Raw genomic sequence first — 18,219 nt, 5'->3', positions numbered from 1 at the left:
ATTGCAGTCGCACCCTTCTGTAGGGAGCAGCCTCTGAGCATCTGCAAATGCCAGTAAAATTTGGCACAGGGCGTAATTAAACAGCACAGGTCTCGCTGTGTTTTCTTTCCCATTCCTTCCACTGCTTGCTCCCCATTTCGCATCCCGAAGTGCTGTTGGTAGGCTCGGGAGTGTGCGTGCAGAACGGATCTCTTCCCTCTTACTTTTCCTTGCGATTTCTTCATTTGGAAATTTATTCATCCCCCTCCTCTGCACATGAATTGTCTTTTCAGTGCTTTGCATGTGGAGGAGCAAAGCATGGGAGGCTTTGTGAGGCTTGTGCTTTGCCTTTCCCCCCCTACACCATATGCACATGCTCCTCCCTCTTCTTGCCGTTTTGGTCGTGGGGGGGAAAAGTGCCAACTTGGTTCAAGTGAATTGTATGGAAAAGAGGACTTGAAGTAGCAGGAGCAGTGATTTTCTCCAAGCTGTTGCCTTTAAGTGCTTCTGTGGTGCTAGCTGCTGAATGGCAAATGAAGTTGAAGAGAGGAAAGAAAATGGGTTGTAGGATTTTTGGGGAATGGTGGAGGGGGGAAAGCATTTTGCCATCTGCATAAGTGGGTGCTGTTGCTTGCCTTCACCTTCTCAGGTTATGCAGCTTGGATGTCTGTAATCCTTCAGGAAAGAATTTAAAGCAAGTGAAAAATGGAAACTCTACTCTGTTCCAGGACTTCTCATTCGAGGCGCTTCATCTTTTCTGGAAAGATTCTTTTCCAGGCTTCTGATTTCCTTCTCTGAGTTTTTTTGCCCCCCCCCCCTTAACTTGGGAAGAGTCTCCTCCTGTATTCTTTGTTATCCCCAAAGCCCTACCAGAGCTCGGGATTAATGTGTAAATGCCATCTGTTGCTCAGCCGGTTTGAGTTGTGTGCAGGAAAAGTTCCATTTTGACAGTGGCTTTTGGGAAGGAAAAAAAAAAAAAAAAGAGGGGGGGGGGGAAAAAAAAACAACAACCAACCAACCGAGGCAAGCCCATTTCTGTCTCTTCCTGTATGTCCTCAGCCCTGCAGTGATTTGCTCAGAATGAAATGCAAAAGAAATGGGTGGTGATTTTTGGTGTGTGTTTTGGTGGCAGGGTTTAAATGAATCACTGCCTTCCACCGAGGCAGTAATGTTCCTGAAGTTTTCTCTCCGATCCGTTTTCTATGGTAGTAGAACTTGTTCCCCTCCGATTTCTTGTTTGCTTTTTTGCTCGGATTTGCTGCTTTTTTTTTTTCAGGCTGATAATTGCTTTCATTACTTCTGCGAAGAGACTCTAAAATTGTGGTAAAATTCTTTTTCTTTAGCCTTGAGTGCGTAGGGTGAGCACAGTGGGTTTGTGAAAGGAGGAAATGAATTGTGTGCTTGGTTTGTGTTGGATGGGAGATTGAAATTTTCTAAAAATGCACAGCTCTGATAGTTTATATTTAAGTTGTTAGTGTGTGTGTGTGTTTTTAGAGGGTTCTGACTGCTCAAGTAAGAAAAAGCTTTGTATGAAACGTGCACTTGAATTTTAAATTCGTGGTTAATGGTGCTTAGTCCAGCGAGCTTTGGGCGAGTGAAGCTTTTACACTGCTTGTGCTTCCCTGTTTTTGACAAACGCTGCATTGAAGGCTGACAAAAACAATATCCAAAGGAAAAAGGTGGGGAGGGTGGTGTGTGATTGTGCCTCAGCGCTGCTGAGGAAGTGGGCGTACACGGGCTCTGAAATGTGCAATCTGGAACCATTGTGTGCTTGCACTGCTGCTCTGGGGGGGGCTCGTTTTTATTGAATTGTTTTCATTTTTTTAGGAGCTGGAGGAGGAAATGACATTCAGTGGTGTTTTTCTCAGGTGAAAGGCGCTGTAGATGATGATGTAGCAGAAGGTAAGAGCGATATTTTTTTTTTTTTTTACTGTTTTCTGACTTTTTAACCATTCCTTAGGTAGGGAGATGTGGATGCAGTCAGTGAAATATCCCAGTGCTGCTGTGTGTGCACGTTGAGCAAAGCAAATGGACATTTCATGTGCATCCCCATATCCAGATTCAGCTTTAAAGTGTGGTTTGAAAGTACCATTCAGCACTCTTGTAAAAAAGTTAGGCTTCCTAACTTATTTTTTCTGCAGTTGTTTTCTATGATTGTGAAGATTTTTCTGATTCTTTGGCTTTTGATTTGGGTTTTTTCTTAATCTGCAAAATGGGGAATGTGATAGTTGCATTCCACAAGGAGGTGTTGTGAGAATTAATATTCATACTCTTTGAAGATCTAAGTACTAGATAAAGTAATTGTCCCAATCTTTCCAGCTCCTATTAACAAAAGGAGGAAGAAATCTGAATATTTGTGCATGCCTGCTTAGTATGGAAAGAGCAGGTTTGGGTTTGAACTAATACTGGGAATTGTCTAAAACTTTTCCAAGCTGGCAGTGACAAGTGTCATGTTACACTAAGATGGCTGCCTTTGAACTTCACTGCAAAAACTGAACTGGTTTTTTATTTTTTGTTTTTTTTTTTTTTTTTCCCTCGGATTTGGGGTGGTTGGAGGAATGGTGCTCTTCTCTCTGCTGGAGAGAATCACTTCTGTGATTGTTCTTGAGGAAAGGTGCCCTGACTTTGTGCAAACAGGACTTTATGGCCAAAGAAATTCCAAAGCAGCCTGTAAGATCATGAGTTAAAAGTTTTCTTTTGCAGGCAGTTGGCCTTGTCACTTATGTAATTCCTGGGTTTTTTTCTTTTTTTGCATATCTTGAATGCTCTGACATACAAGTGAGATTTATGTTATATTTAGAAAAGCAGTAACTACAGTTTCCATTATTTCCCTGCTTGACACGTGGTTCAGATTAGCTTCCAAAGGCCAAAAGAAAAGATTGATATAAACATAACTGAGTTGTTTTTATCCATTAGCTGCAGCATGTGGCAAACGGTGCTCTGAGGCTTCTGTTTGCAAGTTGAAATAAGGTTTTTGGAAATGAAAAAGCTGTAACAATTGTAATTTTAAATTCTTCAGGAAGTAGATTTTAAAGCTTGAACTCAAAAGTGCTGCTAAATGTAGTATGATTTTTTTCTGTAATGTTGGTTTTATTTACCTATCAAACGAAATCCTTAATTAAGTACAAGTATTGAAGAAGTTGTTGTTGTGATGCTTGCAAATAATTCTTCATTAAAATAGACATTGATATGCTTCTAGTAGTAATGAACTTATACCTAGGTATAGAAAAGTAGTCTTAATAGTGATCTGGAAATGCAGAAGTGAGGAAATAGGAAGGAAGGACAGGCTGAGCTGTTTTAAGTGTTGCACTTAAGGGTTGTTTAAGTGTTATGAAAGGTGCCTTGCCAGCCTTGTGCCTCCTGCCAGGCTGGGAGCTGCCCTGAGCACTGCTGGAATCCTGGGGTGGAGTTCAAGGAAGCCTTTGAGGGAATTAGCTGGCTTCAGTTTCAGCGAGCCAGGCAGCTTGGGTTCCAAAACATTGCAAGAATGTCCATTTTTTGTTTTATGGACAGTGTAACCTTCTGATTCTGTGACCCAAAGAGTGAAGAGAAATTTTGTTTCATTATCAGCTATACCTGACTCAGGATAAATCTTGAGATACAAAGTGTGCAAGGTGTGATGAAGCTGTGCTGCCTAGAGAGAGATCCCACTATTATTGATGTTATACTTGCTTGTAATTCGTGTGTTGAGCTGAAATTCTCTCCTGTTCCCGTGTATTTGGCTCCCACAATCCATCCTGGAAGTTGGTGAAGGCAGTTGTTTATATTGATTTCTTGTTCTCCATCCTGGTGTCTCGCTGTAATTCTGCTGGAAGTGTTATGTATCAGGGTGCTTGCATTTTTCCATTTCCTAGCAATATTTCTGGTTTTTAAGTTCACTTCAATGACTTGGACAATTGACTGGAGCAGCAGCTTCTGGCCTTGACAGTGGGTCCAGGTGCAGTCTGAGGACAATTTTTATTCCCTGCCTTTCCATCTGCTTTTTTTGGGGCAGCCCCACGGTGAAAGCTTCAGGAAATCTGAAGCTTTAATGAGTCTTTAACCACTGTGGTCTGCCAGAGAACAGGTCTGGACTGCAGTCATGCCTGTGGTGAGCACAGTACCAATTTGTGTACAGGACTACAAGGCTGGGGAGATCTGATTTTTTTGAATGGCTGTTTGTTGTGGAATGCTGAAAGTTCATTAAAAACAAAGTGAAGAAAACAAACGCGAAAGATTTGGGAGTTTCACTTTCTGTTTTCCTCCTGTGGGTAACTCAGTGTTGCAATATTTACATTGGAAAGCTGTCTTGAACTAAGCTAAAGCAGTGATAACCAGGAAAACCACATTATTTAATTGCATTAATCAGTGGGATACAAACCCAGTGGTTCCCTACTGTGTTTTTTGCCTATAAAACAGTGCAATGGAGAATAACATTTTTAATAACACTTTTATAACAGAGTAACACTTTTAATACAGTAACAGTAGCAACTTTTAAAAGCCTGTCAAGAATGCTGTTATGTGGTTTCCAGTATATTTAAGGTCAGACCGGACCTCCAGCCTTCCCTGTATAACCTATAATTCTTTAGATACTTGGACTAGGCTGGCTGGTTTTTACAAAGTCAATATTTGGTGGCTTTGGTGGCTGAAACATGAACTCTGATAGACAGTTTTTTAATTTCCTGGCTTTCCAAGCACTGTGTGATGGGTGGGTGTGACATGTAAGGGGAAGGAGGGGAAATTGTCACTAAAGCCTGGGGAAGATGGCACTGAACTTGTGTCTGGGGCCACTGCTGTGGCAAAGCTTTTCCACTGAGAATGTGAGGAGCAGAATTGGCCTCTCTTCCCTTGGTATGTCTGGAATTTGTCCTTGCTTCTAAGCTGTGGCCAGGCCGTGTCAGATCACAGTTAAGCACAGAAATCAGGTTATAAATTGAAATACAACTCAGGTCTTTAATTTTAATAGATGGCAGAAGTTTGCCTTCTAGTGATTTAGCAGTATGAGGGTAAAAGTGGTTGTAGTTTGTGCTTCCTTCCTTTCTGAAATAATTTTCCTCCCTTCTTAGTTTCATATTCATCTTGCTGGAGATGTGTTCAGCTTGTTCCATGTGCAGTGGAGAGGGTTAGACAAGTCTTGTGGGATGGAGAACACAGTGTTTGTGATCAGTTCAGTGATCAGGTTATCAAAAGTGTCTGTAATGCACAGATTTCTTTCTTTTGTGCCATTCACAGTTTTGGTGCAAGTGAGACTTAATTGTCCAGAAATACTCCAGTGTTTTTTTAGTGGCAGTTTCCTTTATGGGAATGATTATGGAAAAGGATTACAAAGATTTTCAGCAGCAGTTTTGTTGGTTTTACTCTTTTGCTGTTCTTCAGAAAGTGGCATTGTAGCAACTAAGAATTGTGAGTTTAAACAGCCTCTGAAAACTCCACACTTGCTTAATGGAGTGAGTTTGTACTTCAGAACAAATGAAGTCAAATTTGTTTTCATTGCTCAACAGGAGAATAGTCAAGCAGCTCTATCTCAAAGTTCTTTCAGGTGTAATTCAAAGATATGTAAAAGTCTGATAGTCCAGGTCCAAGGCTGGGAGCCAGGAACTTCAGTCCTAAGCTTTAACCCTGAGTGATTGCTGCTCATCTTGTTTTAACTATTTCGTGCCCAAATTATCTCTGAAAGAAGCACCTAAATATCTGCTGTAGGTGCTAATTACTTTATTAATGCTTGACCATTCTGTGATGCTTTGTTAATTATTTTTGATTAGCTTCATGTCTCCTCTTAGAGCCAAACATGGCTGTGTCTGTTTTAGACTGGAAATGATGAACAGATAAAATTATAAGATTCTGTCCCTGGCTTGTGTGTGGTAAAAGATTGAAACAAAATTGAACATTTCCCTTGTTCAGGAATGCTTTCTGTGTTTGGTTCTAGGTGTTTTATGTCTGTCAAATGTAGTTTGATAATTATTTTTGACAGGTTTCAGAATTGCAGAGCAGCAATGGGGAATGGGGACTGATGTTGCTTCAGCAATGGCAGTTTGTCTTGAATGCATGAAAAGTGTTATTTCTGAGTAGAGAGAAATGAAGGCAAGAATGAGGATGGCTATAAAAAGTAGTTTACCACAATCTGTGTGCTTTTTTTTTTTTTTTAATGAGGATTGATGGAATTGGAGAGGAGAAAAAAAACTCTCAGAGAAAAAGAGTGACAGTGAGGTTGCAATAATATTGCTGAGGAAAGATTGGGATATAGTTGTGGGAGGGAAGCTAATTTGGGCTTTTGAGGGTTGTGGTTATGTTCTCTGTGCTCATGAGGTAACATTTACAAGGAGCAAGGCCTAGTAATAGGTTTGTTTTTAAGAGGTAGTTTGAAATATGCTGGAGATGGGGAAAGAAAAGACCCACGGTTATAGTCCTGTTCTGTATTCCTGAGTGTGTTTCTGTGTTTGAGCTCTTCAGCTGTTCAGAGAATGACTGTCTGTATCTAGAGAGAGAAATAGGCTACTGTGTTCTAGGAACTGCTGCTCTGGATGGACTAGAGTGTGCATTTAAAGTGTGCAGTCCCCCAAAACAAAGAGCATTTAGCAGACACATAAATAGGCAGTGGCTGTTCAGCTCCCCAGAAGTAACTCAGTTCTCTTTCTTGCATGGGTTTGGAAGCTGGGGCACTTCAGCTTGTCAGTCAGGGATTTTTTTCTGTCCCTTCTGTGAGACTTTGCTGTTCTTGGAATATCTGTCTTAAATTAAAAATTAGCTATAAAAAAAGACTTTTGTGTTGGAAGTGCAGTGCTAGAGTGATCAAGCCATCAGGCTCCACAGCACACACGAGTGCAAGCCAGGCTATCAGCAGCAGTGCTGATGGATTACAGCTCTGCATCAGCTTTGTGAAACATTTTAGCTTTTCATTTTAAAGGTGCTACCTAAATGCTTCTGGTTTGGCTATTTCTGCTGTAGGAATGGGCTTCTGTGGTAGCTGTAGCTTCACAGAATGTGCTTTGGAAGAGCTGAAATGAAGACTAAAGCTCCCAATGGATGCAGAGCTGAAGGAAGAGTTAAAAGCTGGGTGTTCCAAGCTGTACTGTCTGCTCCCCCCCTCCTCCTTTCTGTTCTCCCTGACTTGCCTATTTAGGCCACAGCTGCATGTTTGGCAGCATTTCTGCTTAAAGAGGCACTCCTTCCCACTCTGCTGCCATGGGTGTTCACCTAAGTGCACTGGGAACTTGTGGGGGAAGCTGATCCAGCTGAAAAATTGGTAAAATCCTGTTTTTTCCCCTGGATTATTTTTCGGCTGAATTGAACCCTGATGTGATTCTCAGAGCTCTGCATGTGCTTATGCCAGCAGAGTGTGGAGAGTGATCAAGTGGCTGAGGGGAACAGGAGGAACTCTGGAAGAAGATTGGTGTCTGTAGGACTTGGTGTACAGGCAATGCAAGACCCTAATTGATCTCTGAGTGCTGTGCTACTATGAAGGGTAAAACCAGCTGCTAAAAAGGACTTTAAACCTTTGCTGTTCAACATCCATACTTTGAACGAGTGCTATCTGCAGGCCAGCAATAAAATCACTGTTACAATTTCAAAATTATTTTGTGATTGGAATTTTTATAGTACACATGAAGTGGCTTTTCTGCTGTGTCCACACAAGCAGTCTGTGGAAATGGGATTTGTTCAGTGTTGTTTGCAGCTCTGTTTGTAAAATGAGCTTGTTAATATCAGTGCAGTTGAGTTTCTTTGAAGTTGTTGTAGGAAATAATACCACTTGAATGGGAGGTGGGTTATTACTGCTTGCTTTACTGTAAAGCACTTAAAGATAATCTGGCAAATGATAATCTTCTCTTATCGTGTCTTATCAGTCTTAATATGATTTGAAAAAGGAATCCCTTCTTTGGGGTTTCATCTTCACCTAAACCAATGTATTGTCTTGCATTAAATGCTGTAGAATTAGGCTGCCTTTGTTTTAGCTGCTGTTAAAGTGTGTATGCAATTAAATCTGCTCTGTGTGTGCCTCTTGAGCAAAAACTGATTACTGATGGTACCCAGTTAAGGCTGCAATTTGTCCTTTCATCTATAGGGAACACTGTGCTCCCACAATAATTTCATTATATAAAGTGTTTTAGTAACTGCCTTAAGGGTATTTTTCAGGCCTTTTTTTCCTGTTTTCAATGCTCTGTAGTATGCAGCACCAGAACTGTGTCTACAGTATTTTTAGTATGGAGTGAAAAGTTTAGCAGAACAAGTCAGTGTTCAGTAATCATGTGAAACTGAGGTTTGCACTCTCAAGGAAATGATTGAGAGGAGTCAAAAGCCTTGGCTTAGGTTGATGTTTAGGTTGTGAATTTGAACAGAGGCAACAGTTACCCTTTTCCAATGAAAATGAAAGCAGATAAATACAGGAAGTATTTATTGATCCAAACCAATTTGGAGCAATCTCTTTCCAGAAGCAGTGCTAGATCTTGCAGTCAAAATAACAATGCAAGGACAGTTTTCAGGGCTTTAAACTTGAGTGGAACACTTATAATTACAGCTTTGTTATATTCCCACAGCTCAGATATGCTCTTGCAACATGCATTTTGTGAGGTCAATGTGTCAGTAAACTGGAAATGGATGGGACATTGCCTTCTTCTATGCCTTTGAAAATGGGGAAAACAAAAAGGAGTCTGAAGAGGTGAAGTATTGATACCTTGTGTGTGTGAGAACTTATTAATGATTTTACATAGCAGGGTTTCTTTAATTGAATACAGTGTTGCTCACTTTCTGCCTCCCCACACAGGACACAGCTCTGGGCAGCAGGCAGTGTTGTTCCACGAGGCTGCTCTTGCCTGGCTCTTAGTGACTGGAAGGTTTTGGGTTGTTAATTTTTCTTTGAAATCATGTACCACCATCAGGTTCTGCTACTGTGAGCTGATATTAGTGAAAACAATTATTTGAGGCTTCTCTGCATGACTGTAATTCAGTGAGAGAAACAGAAGTGGCTGGAAGCTTCTCCCTTTCCTCTTCTAACTTATCACTCTTTTGTTAGGCACTGGAGGAGAAGTTATTAATTTGGTCAGCCATTCTTTAGCAAAATGTATTTTCTTCTCAGTGATCCACAAGTGATAGCACCATGAAGAGAACCAGCATATTTAGGTCACATGTGAAGCCCCTGAGGCAGTTCTGCTTGCATCTAATTTTGGAAGAAAATTTTAGGGTCAGGAAAAAGAGGGTTTAAAAGAGTTGTGTTGTAAGAAAGATTGATTTTCCCAAATATATAGAAGGCAATGTGTGTGGAAATGTTTCCCTTTGCATTTGCAATTGCAGCTCTTAAATTAATGCTCTGGGAATAAATAATGTGAGCTCCAAACAGAGCTGTGTGGCACTCTGGTTTTGAGAACCTGAGAAAGGATAATTGCATGTATTCAGGAACAGTTTAGGTAATTGAGACTTCATATTACAGTTGCTTATTTAAGATACAGTGTAATTTCTAATATATTCTTGTTTGTTGAATGCCAGTAACTGTGTTTTCCCTTTTTTAAAATGGCTATAGAAAGTATTTCAGTGACCATTCTTTGATCCTTAAAAGCAGTGATTTTAGCTGGCCTCTGTGCTATTGTTAAATGATGATTTGAGAAGTCATGAGCTATGTTTGTGCTTATAAATGTAATCTGAAGGTCCTGCTTTATTTTCAAATAACTTGGAAGTGAATTGGTCCAGTGGACAAGAACTACATACTGAAATAAAGCTTTGGCTTTCATAAAAATATAATGAGTCTCAAAGACACTTGTTTGAGAGTTCCTGGGCTATTTTCCAATGGAATTGCATAACAAACCCTTGATTTTCCTGATACTGCTCTTGGTGCATTGCATAAGGAATAATATATAGGAATATTGGAGCTAATGAAGAAAAACTTGGATTATTTTTAAATAATAACCCAGTTTGGCTTGTTTTGAAGCGTGACCTAGGTGTGGGAAGAGGAAACAGAATTCAAATGACCCCATCCTGCCTGTAGGTTTATTGGCACTTCAGCAGCTGCTGTTCCTGAGAGGAATAAATGGTCCCTTCTGCTGCCTCTGCCAGGCAGTGCCTTCAGCTGAGCCAGGTGATCCTGGGGAAACCAACCCAAAGGAAAATTGCATGGCATGGTCTCCTTTTGGATTTATTTTATTCCACATCAACTTCTCCAGACTTGATTTGTCTGACTCCTAGCAAATGTTTGTGGTGTGGGACAGGTGGTGGTTCTACAGGAATAGGATAAGAGGTGAAAAGATGGATTGCCTCTCTTGGAGAGTTGATAATGGTTCTAAGGCAACATGGGAAACTGGAATTGGGAACAATTCAATATTCTCATGTTTACAGTTGATACCTGCTGCTTCATGTCTGCCTTTCACATGAAAGCTCTACCTTCAGTGCACTGAGATTGGTATTTGAGGATGTTTCTTCTCACAGATGAATCTGAGCAAACAGCAGTTGAAGTTGAAGCTTATAGTGTTCACTGTGTAGCCCAGCAGTGAGAAAATGTCCCTGTTGATAGAGGTAATAGTGAAACATTCATAAGCTCTTTTACTGGAATGTGGAGCTAGCAGGAATGGCTTTTTGCCCAGAAGTTTAAAACTTTCTGTATAATCCTTCTGCCTTTCCTCAGTCAGTTCTCACAGTTTCATGTCAGTGTTTTGATTTAGTTTTACTTGTTTGTTTGTTTAAGTAAATCTTAACACTCCTTTTTTTTTTTTTTTTTCTTTTTTAATGTTTGTGTGTTAAAGAAGTATCCAGGGTCTTTAATTTTATTCCAGACTCTTCTGGAAGTGGTGAGGTGCTCTGGAGAGCAGCAGGGTTGTGTTCCTGCAGCAGGACACGTGCTGTGCTGAGCCCAGCTCATTTGTGTCTCACTGTAATGAGCTGCCTCAGAGGGAAGGGCAGGACGAGACAGAGCACTCGAAACAAAACAAACCCCCTTGGATATTCTGTTGGCTCCCTGGAGCTTGGTGTGACCTGGGGAAGCTCATCCCAAGCCTGGGAGCACCAAACTCGTTGCTGTTTTTGGAGGGTGCTCATCATCGTGCTGGTTGTGAATTGGCACAACAACTGTGCCACCAGGTCACAGCTCTGCTGCTGCAAGGGGCAGTGGTAGAAAAGTGCCATGGTGGGGTTGGATCCTGCATTTCCTCCCTGCTGCTGCTCACTGTCCTTCTGAAGCTTTTCTTTGTGCCCATAGATTTATGTTTATGTATACACTGAAATTCTTTTTCCAGGGGTTTTATTTTGCATTCAGCTGGAAGTCGTTTGGCACCTTTCTATTCGTGTTTGTTCTAACCAGGGTCTTTGGTCCATTTTCTTACAGAGCTCTTATTACTCTTTTACTTTTTGTCAACTTAAAAGTTTAAATTTAAATGTCATTATCCCAGGGGATGATGAGGAGACTGATGGAAGACTAGAAAATGGAGACAATTACTTTCAGTTATCTGTGGTTGTTTTCTTTGGAGTCATTTTAACCCTTCCCTGCTTGTGAGACCTGGCTGGTGCTTCCTAAAATAAAGTTCCAAAGGCTTTGATAATTTTTTTTGTAATGATCTTTGACATCCTTGCAGGACAGTAACACTACCAAAATACTCTGTCTATAAAGCATACATACAACATATAACAATTGTATAAACAAATTATATATATATATCTATATATATGTTATGCAACTCTTCCAAAACCCACAGAAAAGGTCCAGATCTATTTGAAACAAACACTTAAAAATAAACGTTGGTATTTTGCTCAGATTAGTAGACTATATATATGATTTTAAGAGGTGCTATAAATATGCCTTGGAGTTGTCAAGATTCCATGTGTTAGGAATCTCAAAGTCCAGGCCAGAAATTCGCATTGGTTTCTGTTTAATAATGATTTTTTTCAAAGAAGCTGAGGCATGTATGCTTGGGCCAGAATAGAAACACAGGAAAACACTTGCAGGGGGGTGGGGAGAAAAGGCAACTGGGCAAAGGAAGATTTTTCTGTTAGGTTCCAAGTGCCACTAAAGGTTTATTTAAAAGAACTGATAGGTGAGTGAGCGATCAGAGTGAGGGAAGTGAGCAGAAATTTGGATTTTCCAGTCCCTCCACAGAGCTGTGTATTTATCTCTGCTGGAAACTTCAGTTGTGTTTGTGACCTTCACAGGCCCCGTGCTCCCCGGCAGGGCTGCCTGAAATGCAGCCCCTCCTCCTGCCCTTCCTCGCTGCCTTTCTGCTGGGCAAAAGGAATTTCTGATTTCATTTGCCTTGCTTAGAACGAGGCACTTGGTGCATTGTGTGAGCCACACCGGCCTCCTGCATTCTACACGCCAAGATTCAAAGGCTCCAAATGTCTGGCCTGAGCTTTGCACCTGAAAGAAATCCTTTGGTCAAAGAATGTGTTAGAAGAGTCTGAAACAGCAGGGTAGTTTAAGGAGTTGTTTGTTTTTTTTTTGTTTTTTTTTAATATATCTACAGCAGGAATACACACCAAATCAGAGTTCTAATTTTGAAAGGCATTGCCAAAGAATTCTATTTTTCTGTAATAACACTATTACTAAATTTTAACCTGCACTGTGTGTTTTGGATTGGCTTCAGCAAAAAGAGAAAATTAAGCTATTGCAGAGCTCTGTAGCTTTCTCAGTGACAAGAAAGGCATTGCCTGAAGGCTTCTTTTCTCTATGTGCAGAACAATGGCCCAGTATGTTATTTCCAAATATATTGTTATTTGCAAACAGAACAGCAACCCCTGGCTGCACTGTGCCGTGCAGCCTATTGAAATTCTGGCTGTGATTCCAGCAGAGATTTTTCCATAAATAGCTCTGTACTACTTGGGAACACAAACAAACCCTGAAAAGATCTGAAGTAAGGTCTGCTGAGGGACTGTTTAGCCTGTTATTAGTGTGTACTTCAGGGTTGATATTGTGGTGGATGTGAGGAATTTTTCTATAGGGTTATGTGGGGACTGTCAGCAGGAATTAAAAAGTAAATAATTAGCAATCAAATTAGATCCAAGGATTCAAGAATCACCTGTCTTAAGCATAGAGAAAAAAAAAGATAATAAAAATTAATAAATATAAGCAGAAGCAAGTAGATTTTCTTTATGGCTTTTTTAAAATAAAAGCTATTAGATAATGACTAAGCATTAGGTTAGGGTTCAGATAAATACAACTTGAAATTAAAATTATTTATTCTTTCCATGAAAAGACATCCAAAATTTATACTGATTGGATGTTTGTTATGTGAATTAATATCTGCACGAGGAAATGGGCTGTATTTTCCAGTGCTGTGTAGGTAAACACCCACTTGAATAAGTAATACAGTAATATTTTATAGAATATTCAGTTATAATTGGTGTAAGCTGTCTTGACTAATTTGTAGTCTTGAGGAGAAACTTGTAAACATTCTGTGAATTAGAAAAGAGGTGAATAAATACTTCTGTGTTTTGGAATTCAATCCCAGCCCCTCACCACCCTCACTTCCCAAAATCCCATCTTGAGTTACTCTCTTTCACTTTGAACCCATTCCCTCCTGTCCTGTCCTCCAGGCCCTTGTGAATAGTCCCTGTCCATCTTTTTGTAGGAGGAACAGCTGAACTGCTGCACCCTTTTCTTCTTGAAGGCCTAGGTGGTGTTTCTGAGCTTGTTCACGTTTTTGTTTTTTTTTTTTTAATTTCATGAACATTCTTTTTCGTTCCTTATAGGCACATTGAGAGCAGCTCCCTAAGAAACTGGAAGTATAAATAAAGCAGCTCTGCACTCCAGCAAAGCACTTCTGCTACCGAGGGGTAAATTAGCCTGGGTTTGCAAAACACAGACATTGCCAACATATTTATCACACAGAGAAGAAAGAAAGCTGCAGTAAGATCAGTCAAATACTTTTAATGCATTTTGGGGAATCCTTACACTCTGTACAACTTGCATTTCAAAGCATGTCCTAGGAGAATTGTGGAACATTTGTGTGAGCATTATGGATAAACCCTGAGGGGCTTTGAAAGAATGAGCTGGGACTGAGCTCTGTGCATTCAGCTTTTCCAGGGAGTGCTGCCTTCACATGGACTTGGGGGTCTCCTGAATCTTCACAGATTCCTGGGATGCACTTTATCTCCAGGTCAGCAGGGATGTTTTCTACAGCTCCCAAATGTCAGAAATAGACGTTGAATTTCTTTGTTTCAGCGTGAAGTTTATTCTGGAAAATCAGTAAACATGAATTTTTGTCTTCAGCAGTGGTAAAATTGAGTTGTTGCCCTCTTGGAAATTAGATATGCAGTTTTGCTGCAGCTTTATTAATGATAGGTCGTAAATTAAAGCTCTGCAGGCAGAAAAGATGTTGGAACAAGTCATGTACCAGAGTATTAAAACCAGGCAAATGCTGTGGTAGAGGAGAAATAATCAAATCTGTTATTTATGAGTTTTTTTTGTCTCAATTCTCCTCCTATTGCTCAACAAGTCCCAGTTTTGTGAGTGATAGTGACAGAACATTCAGGCACCTGAGGGGATCTCAGATGAAGCAATTGTGGGCATGAAGTTGGTTCCTGCTGTTGTTAATTTTGTTCCCCTATAATTAGATATGTATGATCTGTATGCAGTTGCACAAAGGACAGAAATGATGAGTAACTCCCAAACTAAATTCTACACAATACAAATAGAACTAAACCATTCCATCATCTGTCTCAGAAATCAGTGCAGGTTTTGGTGGCTGAAAGTATTTCAAAAACAACTGGAACTGGTATGGATTGTGTGTAGCACTTAGTGCAGTTACTTTGTAATGCTTGAAACAGGAAAATTCTAAGGAAAGGAAGTTCTTGTGTAATTTAACCAAATTATCTGTTGCAGCAATACTTAATGTTTTATCTGTATTCAAAACTGTAGGAGCAGAGTACCCTGACACTGCCAGTCCCCCTTCAAACAAACCATGGATTCCATATTCTTGCCTTTTAGCAAATATTTCACTTGGGGATAAAAGAAATTTGCTTTCAGGTAGACTTGTATTGCTGCAGCACCAAAGAACGTGTGTATGCTCATTTTTTTTCAGTGCATTTAAGGAAGGTTTGGTTCTGTGACTCTTGTGGGCTGTTAAAATTTTGTTGGTTCCCAGACTCCTGTTGGTATTTGATGGAAGCTTGAGGTTCTGGGCTGCTTTGCATCAGAATAGGGACACAATTTCCCGGGGTGAAATGCACTTGACCTTGACATGGCCTGTGATGGCAGCAGGGACCAGCAAACCCAGGCCAAGTACCCAGCATGTCAGCTGGGTTTTTATGGCAAATGATGTTTTGAAACAGTAAATTAAGAATAGTAATGCATTTAGGTTTTTAACACAAATGTTGCTTAGGTAAGATATTTTATATCTTCTGTGTGTCTGTTATTTTATTTTTTTTATTTCTCATCAAACTCATCCTTTCTCATGGAGTGCTAGGGGTGCACAGCCTCTGATTGTGGTGTTATCCAACCTCTGGGTAACTGCTGTTCCCTGGCTTTTTTTGGTAATCCTAGACTGTGAGTGAAGAGGAGTTTTCACTGTAATTGAAAGGGGATTGATGCAACACTGAGTGTGACACATCCTCAGTGGGAGGCCCACTCTTCTTTTCCTCTTCCCTGCCTGAAAATAGATTTAAGCTTCAGGAGCTGGAAGCTCTCAGCAGCTGAATTTTGTGATGTTAGGAAACAACCCCACAGTATCTTTTTCCATCAAACAGGTGCCTGGCATTTAAAAATGCTGAAATGCTGGATTTACTGTTGATTACTTTCTGTTTAAAAACAGAACAATTCTGCTTGGAAGGAAGAAAGCTTGTGGACAGATTGAGCCCTTTTAAAATAAAATTGTTATTATTCTGTAATATTGCAGTAGCTGCAAAGAAGAGGCTCAAGGAGACACTGTGACCTTCAAGTGCTCATTCCTGGGTAAATGTTGTAGTTCCACAAACTGAGACACTCACCCTCCTTTCTGAGGTGACTTCAGCTGGGCACCAGCAGTGGGGCTGGATTTCTGCCACTCAGGCCTCTCCTGTTTATGATATTAATAAACTGGTGTCAAATGTCCTGGGAACAGTCGATGCAGGTTGAAAGACCTTTGTTTCAGCCAACAATAGACCTGAATTAGTATGAATAGGAAAAGCAAATAGGCACTTCCTGTCATATTTGAAGGAATATCTGAGTTTGGGAAGCCTGTTTATTAAGAGATGTGAACTAAATGTTCATCACTTGCTCTTTGTCCCCAGCCAAGTGTTCCCTGTTATCTCTGTTATCTTCCTAAATATGTTTGAAGTGCTAATAATGTAAGGTGGAATCCCCTGTTTGAATACATTATTTAGGATATTCATTGGAGGAAGAACTCTACACCTACATAATGAAGATTTTAAAGGGGGAATTGACTTAGTTGTTGCTTTCCTAATCATATTTATTCCTCAAATGAAAACTTGGAGGCCTCTTGCAAAGACTAGAAACTCTCAGGATCAAGTGAAATCATGGAGTGGTGCCTCAGCTCATCTTGAGGTTGTGCTGCCTTTCACAGAGTGCTGTAACTGCTGTTTGTGGTTTCCAGGCACAGGATGCCTTTAGAGCCTCCAGGGAATTCTTGTCAGGTATTAAATAATCCATTATTATTGAGTTTGGAGTATTTTCAGGCTGATGTAGCTCGTGTTGAGTTGAAAAATGGCTCTGTCTTGAGCTGGTCCCCACTTTGCAGCAATGTTCACGTGGAGTTACTGGGACAGCAGCAATCCCAGAACCGTGGAGCTCTGCAAGAAGCTCAGACACACCCCCCTCAATTCCAGGATGGGAAGGACTGTAAGGTAGATCAGATCACCTTGGGTGTATGTGCAAAATACACCCTCGGAGGTGGAGGCAGCTCCCAGAGGATTTGGGAACTGCAGCAAGAGCCACAGCTCCTGTTTTGCTGATTCCAGAGTGATACATTTTTCACATCAGCTACTGCTGGAGCCATGTTAACCTTTACCTGCTCAATATGCAGAGCCTGGGTGTGGGCAGCCCAGCCAGCAGGAGTTTTTTGGGGTGTTTATTTGGCTGGTCTGTTGTAAATGGATTTATTTTCCTGCTTCTCTGCATGTGGTCAGACTGCCTGGGCCTTGCTCTGTTCTCCCAACTAGATCATGTCCAGCCTAGGGGCAAGGCAAGTACTGGGAGCTCTGCTTTGCAGCATCTTTTGAACTAATTTCATTTAGTTGGTTACACTTTTGCTTGGTGGAAGGAGGCAATTTGCCTCTTGATCTCCTGTGCGTGTGTTCTGAAGGGAACTGCAGTCATGTCTTAAAGTTTAAAAATAGAAAGTAATTAATCAGCGTTATGAGGGTTAATGGTTTCTATCCAGAAACCAAACAACTTTGCATTTGTTTATATAGAGAGACCATTCTTCTGTCTGCTGCTGTTGAGAGTTTAACAGGAGAAGATTTTTCACAGTAATTTTTGAAATACTAATAAGAATGTATTTGGGGTTAAAAAAACCCCAAAATTATTCATTTCTCTCATCAGATGAAATGGTTTCAAGGGGCCAGTTTAGGACTGTTTCCTGCTAATGGGAATCCTAACCCCATAGGATTTCTTTCTTCTGTAGGTTTGCAGTGAAATTGTGAAGGTGTGAAAGGAGTTACAGAGTGCAGTGCCAGATGGGGTGAGCAGAAATAAAACCTGCAGCCCAGTGCTTACAGTGATCATGGTACAGGTATTGCACAGTGGATCACAGCTTTAAATCAGTTTAAGGTGTAACAGTTCCTTCCCAAAGCTCATGGTATTATTTTTCAGTGTGAATGCTTTCTTTTTCATGAAGATCAAATCCCAGAGCAATTGTTTGTCATTTGCAGTGGTGGGAGGCAGGGACACATCAGTACGTGCTGCTGTTTGTCATCTCTGTTTTCCTCTGCCACCACAGGTGTCTTGGAGTCTTGCTCAAGTGCTGGAGACTTGAGTTTCCTACTATAGATGGGGACAGGAAGCCAGTGGTCTGAGCTTTAAATCGGTTTTCTTTCTGTTCTAGCAAAGCCAGATTCTGGCCCTGTTGTAGATGGAAGCTCTTGGGTACTGCACACAGAAATGCATTAATTGGCATTTTGGGTGTGGGCTCAATGCCTTTGCAAGTCCAGCTGTGCTGGCTGGAGATGTGGTTACTCCTGAGTGTGTTCCTTGTTTTCCCCCACAGCAAATTTGCTCATCTGATGCCCTCAGCTCAGCCTCAGTGAACTCTGTCAGCTTAGCAAAATACAAATTGTTTAACACAAATGACACGTTGCCATTGCTCACCATTGAAGTTGGAGGTGGTGGCAGTGTCTGTTGAAGGTGATTGTTAAGTG

The 18,219-nt window shown here is 40.7% G+C and overlaps 1 protein-coding gene across 4 annotated transcripts in view; it reads left to right on the top strand.

Annotated features, from left to right (window-relative positions):
• PPP2R2A (protein phosphatase 2 regulatory subunit Balpha) overlaps nucleotides 1-18,219 on the top strand; it is a 35,994-nt gene that overhangs the window by 1,793 nt on the left and 15,982 nt on the right. For 2 of the 4 annotated variants that reach the window (XM_088179830.1, XM_014885173.2), the window contains exon 2: nucleotides 1,807-1,881. In XM_088179830.1, coding sequence (XP_088035956.1) covers nucleotides 1,807-1,881 — 75 coding nt within the window. Of the gene's footprint in view, nucleotides 1-977; nucleotides 1,303-1,806; nucleotides 1,882-18,219 lie in introns of those variants that run through there. The other 2 variants (XM_014885172.2, XM_088179831.1) reach the window with 2 other exon arrangements.

The sequence above is a fragment of the Sturnus vulgaris genome, chromosome 28 (genome assembly GCF_052056855.1).
Source record: "Sturnus vulgaris isolate bStuVul1 chromosome 28, bStuVul1.hap1, whole genome shotgun sequence".
NCBI classification, from domain to species: Eukaryota; Metazoa; Chordata; class Aves; order Passeriformes; family Sturnidae; genus Sturnus; species Sturnus vulgaris.
Note: the sequence above shows the minus strand (reverse complement) of the source record. Positions and strands in the feature narration are given on the sequence as shown.